The sequence below is a fragment of the Amblyomma maculatum genome, chromosome 1 (genome assembly GCF_055883805.1).
Source record: "Amblyomma maculatum isolate TAMU_Amacu chromosome 1, ASM5588380v1, whole genome shotgun sequence".
In the NCBI taxonomy this organism is placed as follows: domain Eukaryota; kingdom Metazoa; phylum Arthropoda; class Arachnida; order Ixodida; family Ixodidae; genus Amblyomma; species Amblyomma maculatum.
Window position 1 is genome coordinate 316,255,343 of NC_139344.1, and position 13,342 is coordinate 316,268,684.

At 50.0% G+C, this 13,342-nt stretch overlaps 1 protein-coding gene across 2 annotated transcripts in view; it reads left to right on the top strand.

Moving 5' to 3' along the window:
• Positions 1-13,342, top strand: part of Vps52 (vacuolar protein sorting 52) — a 32,829-nt gene that overhangs the window by 2,058 nt on the left and 17,429 nt on the right. For both annotated transcript variants that reach the window (XM_084607641.1, XM_084607711.1), the window contains exons 9-10: positions 9,919-10,152; positions 12,929-12,986. In XM_084607641.1, the coding sequence (XP_084463767.1) occupies positions 9,919-10,152; positions 12,929-12,986 (292 nt within the window). The remainder of the gene's footprint in view (positions 1-9,918; positions 10,153-12,928; positions 12,987-13,342) is intronic.

The window sequence follows — 13,342 nt, forward strand, 5'->3', positions numbered from 1 at the left end:
GCAGCTCCCTGCTATCAAGTATGTAAGATGCGGGACGAACTGAAACTGTTTCGCTGACCTCCGCACAGAGTGTCTCGATGGCAGCCACAACAAGTGCAGGGAGCATCTGTCATTGGATTGCATCTTGTGACAGAGTAGTCTTGAGTGTAGTTTTGAGCTGAAAAAAATAATCATAAATTATATATATTGTCGCCAACACACGTAGCAAGCAGCAGAACAACTGAGCTGGCCCTTTTAATCAAGCGAAGCTCGAGAGAGACGAGGACGACGCTCAGCCACAGGCCAAGACATTCGGCCACTTGGTGGCGCCAGAAAATGGACAGCGGTGTGGCATTGCCCCCTTTCCAAGGGGCATCGACCCGATGCCGCAAGCGTAGGGGAATAATTGAAAAGCGGGGCAAGTTATACGGGCGAGTCTCTGGCTCTGGTTTGGACCCTAAAACGGTTTAACGATTGTAATATGGCTTCATTCTGGCAACGTGAACGATTTCAGACTTCGGCTGCCGAGAGGAGCGGACAGTGCCTCGTGGTAGCACCTCGTAGTTCACTGCGCTGAGGCGGCAGAGCACCTTGTAAGGTCCAAAGTAACGCCGCAGCTTTTCAGAGCGCCCTCACAACCGTATTGGGCTCCATACCCAGACTTGGTCGCCGGGCGTGTAAGTCACCTATCGGTGTCGCAGGTTGTAGCGCTGGGTGTCGTGTACTTGTTGGTGCCGAATTCCCTGTCTGGCTAGCTGGCGTGCAGGTTCTGCGTCATGAATAAATTGGTCAGAACCCACGACAGTGGAGGGAGCAGAATCCAGAAGAAGCATGGCATCCAGCATGAACCAAATAAAATGTAATGAAGCGTGTAGTTTCCTGGAGCGCATTGTTGTATGCGAACGTGATGTACGGCAGAATTCGGTCCCAGTTCCCATAATCGTCGGTTACATACATAGAAATCATATCGGCAATTGTCTTGTTAAGTCACTCAATCAGTCCATTAGTTTGAGGATGATAGGCTGTTGTCTTGCGGTGGGTGGTGCCACTCAGTCGAAGGACCTCGCTCGTGAGTGCTGACGTAAACGAGGTTCCCCTGTCAGTTAAGACTACTGTTGGGGCACCGTGACGGAGTACAATGTTGTGAATGAAGAAATGCGCAACTTCCTCTGCGGTACCACCAGGAATGGCCTTGGTCTCACAGTAGTGGCTGAGGTAGTCAGTGGGAACTGCTTTATACATGTTGCCCATGGAGAACTTCGGGAATGGGCCCAGTAAGTTCATGCCGACCTGTTGAAATGGAAATTTCGGGGGATCAATAGGCTGCAGGTGCCCAGCTGGTTTAATGGGTGGTGTCTTCCGCCGCTGGCACTCACGGCAGGTACGGACGTAGCAGTGCATAACGGCAGCTAGCCTGGGCCAGTAGTACTTTCGGCGTATCCGTGCCAATGTGCGAAAAAAACCGAGATGGCCAGAAAAAAGGTCATTGTGGCACGCACGAAGAACTTCGTCATGAAGCGTTGTGGGTACTACAAGCAGATAAGCAGTTTCTCTTGGACCATAGTTCTTCTTGTAGAGCACACTATCGCGCAGGCAAAATGACGACAGTCCGCGCCTGAAAAGCTGAGGAAGAGATGGCACGGTTCCTTCAAGGTATTCGATGAAAGGCAAAAGTTCAGAGTCAGCCCGCTGCTTTCGGGATAAGGTGGACGTCGTGATAACACCGAGAAAAGCGGAATCTTCGTAGGAGCAGTCCGTGTGGCAGGGAGTAGGGCGCGGGACAGACAGTCAGCATCACTGTGTTTCTTGCCGGACTTGTGAACAATAGTAACTTCAAATTCTTGCAACCACAGGCTCTATCGAGCAAGCCAACCCGATGGATCTTTCAGGTTTGCCAGCCAACACAGAGAGTGATGGTCGCTCACGACACGAAACGAACGACCGTACAAGTACGGACGAAATTTCACGACTGCCCACACAACAACCAGGCACACCTTTTCTGTAATTGAACAATTAACTTCGGAACGGGACAAAGTGCGACTGGCGTAAGCAATGACGTGTTCTGCACCATCCTGCCACTGAACAAGGACTGCACTGAGGCCAATGTTACTAACATCCGCGTGCAGTTCCGTGTCGGCCTCTTCGTCGAAGTGGCCAAGTAAAGGCGTACATTGGAGACGGGACTTGAGTTCCGTGAAAGCTTTTTCCTGGTCTGGGCCCCAAAAGAACGGCTCGGCGTATTTGTCAGGCGGGTCAGAGGCTTAGCGATCTTGGAGAAATTGTTAACAAAGCGACGGTAGTATGCGCAGAGGCCGAGAAATCGACGCAAGCTTCGTTTATTCACTGGTTTGGGGAATGAAGTGACAGCGGCCGTCTTTTCTGGGTCTGGGCTAATACCTCGAGCGCTGACAATGTGGCCGGGAAATTTCAGCTCATTAAATGCAAAGTGGCATTTTTAGGGTTTTAGAGAGAGACCAGTAGATTGGATGGCCTCGAAGACAGTGCGCAAACGTTTCAGGTGCTCGTCGAACGTGTCTGAGAAAATCACAACGTCGTCGAGATATACGAGCCATGACCAGAGAGTGCAGTGTCCATCATTCGTTGAAATGTGGCAGGGGCCGAGCACAGGCCAAACGGTATGGGTGTTCTCACAAGAATGCACCACGGGGGGCTAGACGCTACAGTCGCCTTCTAGCCCCGACGTGCAGCCCTAACAGACAGAGCTGTGACCCCCATCCCGCGGTGCGAGAAGTCGCCACTGCGGCAGGTTCGAGCCAGAGGGGACAAGCACCGAGTTACATACTCGAACAGTTTATTGTGCTCAAGTAATGGCACTGAAAATCGTTTAGCGAGCGAACGCCACGTATGGGGGGTAAAATTAAACCATCTAAGGGGGAAGCGCGCACAAGGAGTGAGAGGTAGTCTGCTCACCTGCGTGCGGCTTCGTGCTCACGGCCTGCGGCAGTAAGTGCGCGCTGAACCGGGAGCAGAGGGTGAAGGCGGCAGTCTCCCGACAGGAAATGATGCTCCGTGCGCATGCACGCCCAACCGTCAAAAGACACCGAGCGAGCTGTGATAGACGCGCTTCTCACCTCGGCTCGGGGAGAGGAGGTTTCCCCGGTATGCTGGGAGGAGAGAAGGAAACCCGTGCGGTGTCGCCGCGGGAGCCTGGGAGGGTGACCAGTGTGCCCTCTCCTCGCGGTCCTCCCCAAGAGCGCGCGTAATCACGCGTGTTAATTACGTGCGGCCCTTTATAATGGGGGCAGGGGATTATGAATCCCCACAACGGGAGCACTTTAAACTCATACAAACCATCCGGCATAATAAAAGCGGTCTTCTCACGATCTCGCTCGTCAACCTCTATTTGCCATAACACTGCGGAGGTCAAGTGACGAAAAGTAAGTGGCATGGCGAAGGAGATCAAGGGAGTCGTCTATACGCGGCATGGGGTACACATCCTTTTTCGTGACGTTGTTGAGGCGTCAGTAATCCACGCAGAACCTCAAGGTTCCATCCTTCTTCGCGACGAGGACGACAGGCAAAAACCAGGGGTTCGTCGACGGTTGGATAACATCGTCCTGGAGCATTTCTGTTACTTGGCGGCGGATGGCGTCACATTCTTTTGAAGACACCCGGTAAGGACGCTGACATAGTGGACGTTGGTCGTCGGCAACTATAATTCGGTGCTTCGTTAATGGTATCTGTCGGACCTTGGAGGTTGATGCAAAACAATCGCAGAACGAATTGACAAGATTCTCTACGCAGCGTTTCTGACTGGGCAAGAGGTGCGGGTTCACATCTTTCTGAATGGCTGTAGACGTCGTATTGTCGAGGTCTGATGTGTTGGATAAAGCGTACTGGCCTGACATTCTCCAAGTTCTTCAAAATAAGCAACCGTCATGTTCGCTGTCAAATGTTGGAGTTCACATGTGAAGTTTGTCACTAGCACTTCGGCTTGCCCACGAACAAGTTCGACAAGGCCCCGAGCTACACGAATTTGTCGAGTTAGAAGCAGTGACATGTTAGCTTCAGCAATGCCACGCGTGCCGGTGCTGTGACCACATTCGACTGTGACGAACTTGCTCGCACGCGGAGAGATCGTTGTGTGGTCGTCACAGACGTGCAACATCATTTTCCGGAAGTCCATGTTGCTATTAGCGGCTTGCTTGGTTGAAAACGATACCATGAGCTGCTCCCGAAGGTCTATAACAGCACCATACTCTTGAAGAAAATTCGTGCCGAGAATCATATCTTTGCAGCACTCTTGTAATACGGCAAATGTGCCAGTGAAAGTAAAACCGCAGATCTCTGTGTGGCAAGTTCACATGCCAATCAGCGTCATCACATGCCCACCGGCAGTATGCATCATTGGCCCAGACCAAGACGTCAGAATTTTATGGACTGCCGTGGCTATTTGGCTGCTCATGACGGAAAAATTGGCGCCGGTATCTACAAGTGCGGTCACATCACAACTGTCGGCAGTTACAAAAATTTCCCCGGAAGCAATGCGTTCGCAGCATGTAGGTAAGTTCGTCGGATCGGGTCGCCGCGTCAAATCTTCGGGTGGAGGCTGTTTAATCTGAGACGTAGCGGCAGCCTCACCCCCGGAGGTTGCCTGGGCAAAGCATGGGGATGACGATCGCGCCTCGGGGATGACGATCGCAACTGCCGTTGCGGTGACGGCGGGTGCATCTCGTTAGCAGCCAGGTATTCCTCAATCTCCTCTGGTCTTTCGCCATAGCGGGGTCGAGGCGCGTTTGGTGGAAATTCTTTTAAACCTATTCTCCAGTATAAGCAATTGCAAAGAATGTGGCCAGGCTCGCAGCAGTGATAACAGAGCGGACGTCTGTTGGGCGTGCGCCTTAGCGGGACGCTGGTCGAGCCGCAGGGGCGCAGATCTTGTTGCTGCTCGACGGGGCGCATGTAGCGAGGCGGTGGTCCGACAGCGGGGCGGAATAGATGTGGCTTGGGGGCAGGTCGATGTAGGACATCACTATAAATCATGATGCATGGCTCCGGTTGTGGTGCTGGTGGTGGCTGCACCGCTCGCCGGATTTCATCACGAATGACGTCCCCGGTAGAATAATTCATTGCAGGGGGAGCACCCAAGTGGAGGTTCTGCAGCTCTTCGTGGACAGTGCTCCTTACAAGCTCCCGCAATGCCTCGTCCTTGGCTGCTGGCACAAACGTGCAGTAGGGTGTGGCCGCTATGCTTGCCTGACAGCCGTATTGGGTACTCCGTTCCTGCACTGAACGTTCCATGCTGGTAGCTTCTCTCGCCAAATCTGCAACAGTTCTTGGAGGGTCGCGAATGAGGCCAGCGAACAGCTGCTCCTTCACCCCGCGCATGAGGTGCCATACCTTCATTGCTCGGGCATGGTAGGGTCGGCCCGATTGAAAAGCCGCATCATGTCCTCGACAAACATGGCCATGCTCTCATTTAACTGTTGAGACCTTGAACGAATTGCAATCTCTGCGTTTTTTTTGCACGCACTTGAGCTGAAATTTGTAAGCAACTCACAGCGAAAGGCTGCCCAGTTGACAAAGGACGCCTTGTGGTTCTCAAATCACGTTTTGGCCGAGTCTTGCAGTGCGAAGTACACATTCATTAGCTTCCGCTTGTCGTCCCATTGATTGAATGCGGCCACACGGTCAAAACTGGCCAACCAGTCTTCCACATCTTCGAACCGGTCACCATGAAATGATGGCGGTGATCGAGGTGCGAGAAGGACGAACGGTGGGGCGTTGCTGGCAGGCTGACTTGTCTGGCTGCTCGTCGTGAATGTCATGGCTCGTAGCGGGGTGGTCAGTGGTTCGAACTTGGGTTGTAGGCCTCGGAGGCGACGGCTCGCTTTATAGACAGGAGTCGCGTCCACGTGTCGATGAGCATCGTCACTGATGTCTTCGGGGGCAACATACATGGGATCTTATCCTGCACATTCTACCAAATGTCACCAACACACGTAGCTAGCAGCAGAACAACCGAGCTGGCCCTTTTAATCAAGCGAAGCCCGAGAGAGACGAGGACGACGCTCAGCCACATGCCAAGACATTCGGCCACTTGGTGGCGCCAGAAGATGGAGAGCGGTGTGGCAATATATTAGAAATACTAGATTTTTTGCTGGTATAAAAATTCATGAAGTTTTGAAATTCAAACTACATAGGGCTGGCTACTAGGAACATGAATTTCAGTCAATTACCATATAAACCGGAATATAGGTCGAGATTTTTTTTTAAAATATGCAAGCTAATGTCGCCGCTCATCTTTTATAGCGATATTTAGCAGAATTTGAGGCACAGTCTGGCAACAAGTGGCGTACCTGCTCGTTGTGGGGTTTCTCACGGGGCTCCGGCTCCACTCTGAGAACCGAGGCCACAGCAGTGGCCGTGAAGAATGTCACACCGAAGCAAACATAGCCAACGGGCCAAGTTGTTTATTGGGAACGCCCAATGGTTCTTCCTTGGTGCCATAGCAGCATCCGCGCGCTACGGCGTCGCGGCATCGTCCCTCTGGGTGGAGCTGCTGTCCGCCAAGATAAGAGGGGAGGGGGAAGGAGGGGCCGTTCTCTCACCCCCGCGGTTACCGCTACAGCGCCAGGGGAAGGAGGCCAGAAGGGGAAAGATGAGGGCTCCCCGAGAAAAAGAGAGGGTGTTAACCGTGTCATGCGGGCGAGGGAAATGTTAAATTCCCGCACCCTTCCTCCCTTAATCGTGACCTCCACCTGGGTGCCATTTTCCCCTTTGAAGCTGCACGACTGATCCCTCAGCATGTTCATGCCGCAGGACAGGCGGCCAAAGCAAGGACGGCCGCCCCCACGTCGGGCTGGCTCCGCGTGCAGGCTACACAAATCCCCGCCGCTACCGTCAAGGGGATGAAGAGGGGGCAAAGTCCACTGGCCCGCCATCCGGTCGCGGGCCGCCGGCACGCCCGCAGTGCGCTGATCGCCTACGACTGCACTGACTCCCCGCAGGTCGTAAATCAGGGCAGCAGGCTCCGTCCCTCAATGCACCAGGCGTCTTGTAGAGCTTCGTGTGCAGCAACCGCTCCGCCCTGCGTATCTACACGAGCCGGGTTCTTCTCCAATTCGAGTTCGAATGCGAGCTGCTCTATTAACGAGCTTGAATTCGAGCTTTTCCGGGACCACTGTATGCCTGCGCAGCCATTGGGCTGGTAGACTAAACATCACCTTTGCCGCTCCCCGTCGCCTGAATGCAGACAGCATGGCCCATGCGCCCGGAGTGCCGGTGTCATAAATAAGGCCAGTCGGCGGGTTACCAAATGTCACCAACAAACGTAGCAAGCAGCAGAACAACCGAGCTGGCCCTTTTAATCAAGCGAAGCTCGAGAGAGACGAGGACGACGCTCAGCCACATGCCAAGACATTCAGCCACTTGGTGGCACCAGAAGATGGAGAGCGGTGTGGCAATATATTAGAAATGCTAGATTTTTTGCTGGTATAAAAATTCATGAAGTTTTGAAATTCAAACTACATCAGCAGCATGCGCTGATGATTTTTGCGAACTAGCAGATGATTAAGAAGAGGCCACTGCTATGTCGCAGCTAGGTTGTGAAGGCTTTGTGAGATCTTTTCCAGCACGGCGCGTGCATGATATGTTCGTGGAACCCTTACGGGAGCATTATTAGAAGATAAGAAGTATACCGCTCAGCTGAGTATAGGCGCATTCAGGTAAGGAGCGCACAGAGCGAGGTTTCCTTCGATGCGTCCAAGCAAGCAATCATCGAAGTTTATATATGGCCTTGTGATTTTGCACCCGCTGCTGCCCCGTCATTTTACATAGTCCTGTCTTCTTTGAGGATGCAAATTATGTTACATATCAAAACGACGAGGCTCTTGTAAGAAAACACATTTTGGAACATAGTTTTCTCATGAAGGTATGGGTGCGGAGAAGCTGCACCTTGGCTTTCAACATACGTCAGCCGTCAGTTCACTAAAGTGTATAGTGAGAGTACGATAAAAGGGAACGGTTCTCTACGTCTGCTAAATGTCTTATGAATCAAGCAGCATTTTGCGCGCATTTGACTTAGTCTCCAGCGCAATGGCCTCGTCAATGCCTCGCACTCATTGCAGAGCTCGGCAACCACTCTTCGCTTATTTTTCATTTGTCTGGTGGACGCTGTGTACTGCTTCACCTTTTATATAAAATTCATCGTTTCCCCAAGGTATCACGACTGGCACACAAAGCAGGATTTGGTACACCAAGCATTGGGTCCATTTTTCACAACTATGACCTTTCAGGCAATGCGGAGGTAGTCGGCTAGGGCATTGTTTGCTGCCCTTCCTTCCTAGGAATATGCGCGCCGAGGTTTCGCTGAGGGCCATGTAGTTTCTGCTAATAATGGCCCACACTACTTTTCAAAATGTCTTACTCTAACCAAAGTAAAATTTTATGTAAAACCTATGCTCCCCACAACGGAAGTGCTACATCGTTTGTGGGTGCATCTGGTAGGGATACATGCGGTGAAAATCCCGATGATCATTCGTGCGGAAATGGCATGCCATAATAACATTCACAAGACCGCAGAGAGCTGCGATCAGCACACAGCGCAGCGAAGGAGCCGCATCGGCATCTTCCCTTGTCCTCAATATGTTGTCACGCGACGTCTTGGCCAATCACAGGCAGCAGCGCAACCCGAGGTGAGCCGCATCGGGCAGGCTTCATATTTCTGCTGAAAACAAATGGCTACTTCTGCTTTCTCCTGCCTAATTTCAATCTGATATTCGAGTTCGCAGCATTGAAAACTGTGTGGGTTTCTGCTGAAAGCCCAATTTTTGCAAAAAGTGCTGCAGTGTCCCTTTAGGACTGAATAACGGCACATGGAAGCAGTTTACAGTGGCTTTCCAGAAAAAGTCATGTTCGCCGAAGCAAACGGCAACATGGCCGCTCTCTCAGTTGCAGTTCAGCGGTTTAGCATGTGGTGCTGCGGACAAAATCAGCTGTACGTATCAGTTTAGTTCAGGCGTTCAGTCGTGTCCGACTCTTCGTGAACCTATGGACCATATCACACCACGCTTTCCGGTCTCTCACTATCTTCCTAACATCACATAGCTTCATCTGCAGCGCCTCGAGGATGCCATCTAACCATCGCGTTCGCTGCCTACCCCTTCTCCGGTGACCCTCAACCTTTCCCAACATCAAATCTTTCTCCAGCGACTCCTCTCTTCTCATCAGATGACCAAAGTAGCTGAGCTTTAACTTTAGAATTTGACCCTTCAATGAGCAGTCAGGGTTTTATGGTCGACAATATCGACTGATTTGATCTGGCAGTCCAACGAACTCTCAAGTCTCCGCCAGCGCCACAATTCAAACGCGTCAATTCTTCGGCGGTCATCCTTCTTCACAGTCCAACTCCTGCATCTATACATCACAACTGGAAAGACCATAGCACGAGTATGTATGCAGCCTTTCAAAAAATGCTGCGTGAGCACCACGCTTGATGGAACTAGATGATACACTCTGGAGGCGGCGAGCAGCAAAGAGTCATGTTTCCACGACACTGCTGAGATCGCTTGAAGTGAGATCGTAGCTCCAGTGATGCAGGGACACAGCTGATGTAAATATATGCTTCTCCACTTTTTTTGTTTCATTTTTCTCTTCTTTTTTTTCACTTCAAGGTAAGGAGGTCGACCTATATTCCCCCTTGACCTATAGTGCAGTTTATACAGTAGTTTCTTTTTTTTAAAGTGCACCGCCTTCTTGACAGATAAGCAGTTTTCCATTTCATTCCTGTGATAGTCGAGCAATTGTAATGAGGTATTAAAACTATTATTCCTCTGCGTTGAAGCCAAGCGCCATAGTTGCTAGCGTAAACTGATAGAGCTCAGTGGGAAAATTGAGCTGGTGATGTTCCCGAGTACAGCTGCTTTGTAGTGAAGGTTAAAAATGTTGGTTCGTGCTGTTCTTTTTTCCTATGCTCAGGCAATAGGCAAAATCAGGGAATACTTGCTGCAGAAGGTGTACCTGTTTCGCAAGCCCATGACCAATTACCAGGTGCCCCAGAATGCTATGTTGAAGCACAAGTTCTTCTACCAGTTTCTCATGACTCACGAAAGAGAAGTTGCACGAGAGATTCGGGATGAGTATGTGGACACAATGGGCAAGATCCTCTTCTCCTACTTCAAGGCCTACACCAACCGGCTGATGAAGCTCCAGGTGACCGGCTGCATCAGTGTTCACTCCTGCCAACAATGAAATTCATTTTGTGGTGGCAGGTAGATGGTAAGAAGCATGACCACACAACAAACAATAGGATTGATTATTCAGCAGTGTGCTTTGTCTCGCATAACTAACTAGTGTTGCTGGTTTACAAAGCAAAATGTGTTAACGAGCTAATAACACTGCATAGTTTGTGCACTACATCATGGAATTTATGTGCAGCTTTCCCTAAAAGTTTGCCGTAGTAGTTAGACATGCAGTGTTGCCAGCTATATGAATTTTTTTTCATAGCAAATAGCATTGCTCCTTGTGTATATATGGAACAAAGGCATTCAAACTGGGTTCCACATGACCCAGGGGCCTTTTGGGGTACCCTAAACTAATACAGTCGAACCCGGATATATCGAATTTTGGTTATATCGAACTCAAGGAATATCCCCTTGAAAATCCGATGTAAAAGTATAGGAAAGCCTCGTCATATATCGAACTCAATTTCACCTGTCGTTCTGTATATCGAACTCCGCACCACGCACTGGAAAATGTGCCTTCCCCAAAGACGATCGCATCACCCTCGGCCGTTTGCCGCGTGACGCTTTCAACCCACGCGCGGAAGGAATGAGAGGGGGACAGTTTGGCTAGGGCAGCTTCGCGCCCATTCCCCAAAGGCGCGCATCTGCTGTTATCGTTTCCCGCACGCCAGCACGTGACGTTTGCAATCTTTGTGCGTGAATGAACCAGAGAGAACCGGTGGCAACGAGAGGGAAAAAGCGCGATAGAGCGAAGCGCAAGGGTGTGCCCATTCTTTTGCCGAGCTATCTCTCTCTTTCCTCTTTCTCGGCCTTTGTTCGCAGTAGCACGCGCTACGCATGCGCCAATCCAGCTCAGCCCGTTTTCTGACAGAACGTCGGACGCTTTCTCTAGCGTGTGTTGCGAACACTCTGCGCGCGGTCAGATCGCAGCTGACCGCATGCTTTCGTTGATTCATACATGCAAAGATAACCGGCTCCCGCAAAAAAAAAAAAAAAAGAAAGAAAGAAAAAAAAGGCCGCTTCGTAACGCCATATCTTATGCTACGCCGCGCGTACAGCACAATCAGCACGATAAAAACAAACGACTCTCGCAAAAAAAAAAAAAAAATTGCCGCTCCTTAACTTCCGCAGGCGACATAGCCACGTCAGCCGCCGCGACAGCGCGAACCGAGCGAAACGGCGACAACGCTCTGTGTAGGTTGTGTGGCTGGCGTTTGGCTGGCATAGTGGCTCAGTACACCGCAAAACTATTGCCAAATCCAACAACAGTCATAACGATTGCAAGAATTAACATTATTTTGCGACAACATGGCAAAGTAAAATGTATTTACAGCAAACCGTATCGAATGTGTGTGAACTTGCACTGCAATCGGCACGAATAGTCACGTGACCCTTTTTTTCTATTGTTGTTTCGGTTACGATTAGACGTTCTTTGAATCCTTGGCTATCCACCATTGTTCGTACAAAGCGAAATGTTTGCACGGTAATGCACAATCGCAATGCAACACAGCAAAATAAAGAAAGCATGCGAAATGAGCGGCAGTGACATACGGTTACTTCCGGGCGAACGAGCGAAATTTTCTATTTCGGCAGATCCGAGCGACGAGCCAAGCGACATATGCATTTCTGTTCGCGCGAAGGCTTCGCACGACGCGTACCGCCGCCGCGTTCGCGTGAGTTTTCGCGTGCATGCGATTCAGCCTTAATCGCTTGCATGTGAGCGAGCTGGCCTTAACGCTTTTTTTTTTTTTTTCCAAATTCTGGAGTGCAGAAATGGACGGTGGGTTCATTATGTGAGTGAGTTGATTACGCGATAAATACAGTATCATTTTTTCCCATCATAAGTGCCGTCCCAAGCCGATTTCTGTATATCGATATTGCCGCGAAACCTTCAAAACTATTCGTTGTTTTTTTAACAGCCGCCGGCATACAGGCTTATCACTCTGATTCTGGACCGCGTATCAGTTCCGTATTCTTTGTTAATGCTCGATGTCGCGAGTCACACCTTTATCAGTTTCGTTGGAGCGCAAGATGCACCGAGATCTGTCTCGAAGGTTCCGGCCACTCGGGTGTCTTTCCACAATGTTCCAGCCCGTGCTGGTAGCTGTTTGCGACGTTATCTAGATTGTTCTGTGCAGCCTTTAAATTGAGCGTTGACGAGTGTGATGAGCATTCTTTGTTCGACGATCGACGAGCACGTTTGTTTCTATCACCGCCGCCGAGTTGCTTAGTTCTTTTGCGGGCGCAAGTCAGCCCAAATAAAGAGTTTCTTTAGTGCAATCATCGACCCTTGATTTGTGTCGTCAACCTCGTCACCACTACATGACAATATATCGAACTATTTCGCGATCCCCTTCGAGTTCGATATATCCGGGTTCGACTGTACATACATGCCACAATCCCCACCTTTCCTTCATAATGCATTATAATGGTAGTAAACATGCAGTTGCCTGTTTCCCTGTACAGCCGTCCTTCTGAATGGAATTTGGGCATTTCTTGAGGTGCCTTATCTCTGCAGGCTTCTTTTTGCATGCATGTCAGGCAGGAAAGCATAGAGGCCAAGACATGCAGGCTTTTTCAGTGCCTTTTTAAAGCTAGTGAGTTGCCAAAGGCTGAAAATGAGAACCCCTGCTGTAGGCAAATTGACATGTACATGCCATGTGGAAAGTGAACTCGGTACAATTCTTTGCAAAATGCAAGAAGTATAAGCATTTAATTCTGCATTTCTTCTCTTGGTGTTTTAGTATGAAGAAGTTCCTGAAAAGGACGACCTGATGGGCGTTGAAGACACAACAAAGAGGAATATCCTTCTGCCTAAATATGCACTGATGCCTTTTCAGTGCTTGAATCATCATGTAATCTGGATAGTCGCTTGGAAGTCATTGGCACTTGTTATAACTTCCAACTTCTGCAGTATGCTACCTGTACACCCAGTTTCTGGCACCCGTTTGTAATAGAAGCATGATGTGGCACCCTTGTCATTTTGTGTAGTGCTTAGTGGTTGAAGGGGCACCACAACATTTTAATCACTACTTATTATTTTGGTTAAATGAATTCTTCATGCATTCCAGGCACCAGTGCAAAGAGAATTATTCAAATTGGAGAGTGTATATAAAAGTTTACACTGAGAAAATTGAAAATAAAAAGGCAGGATTAAA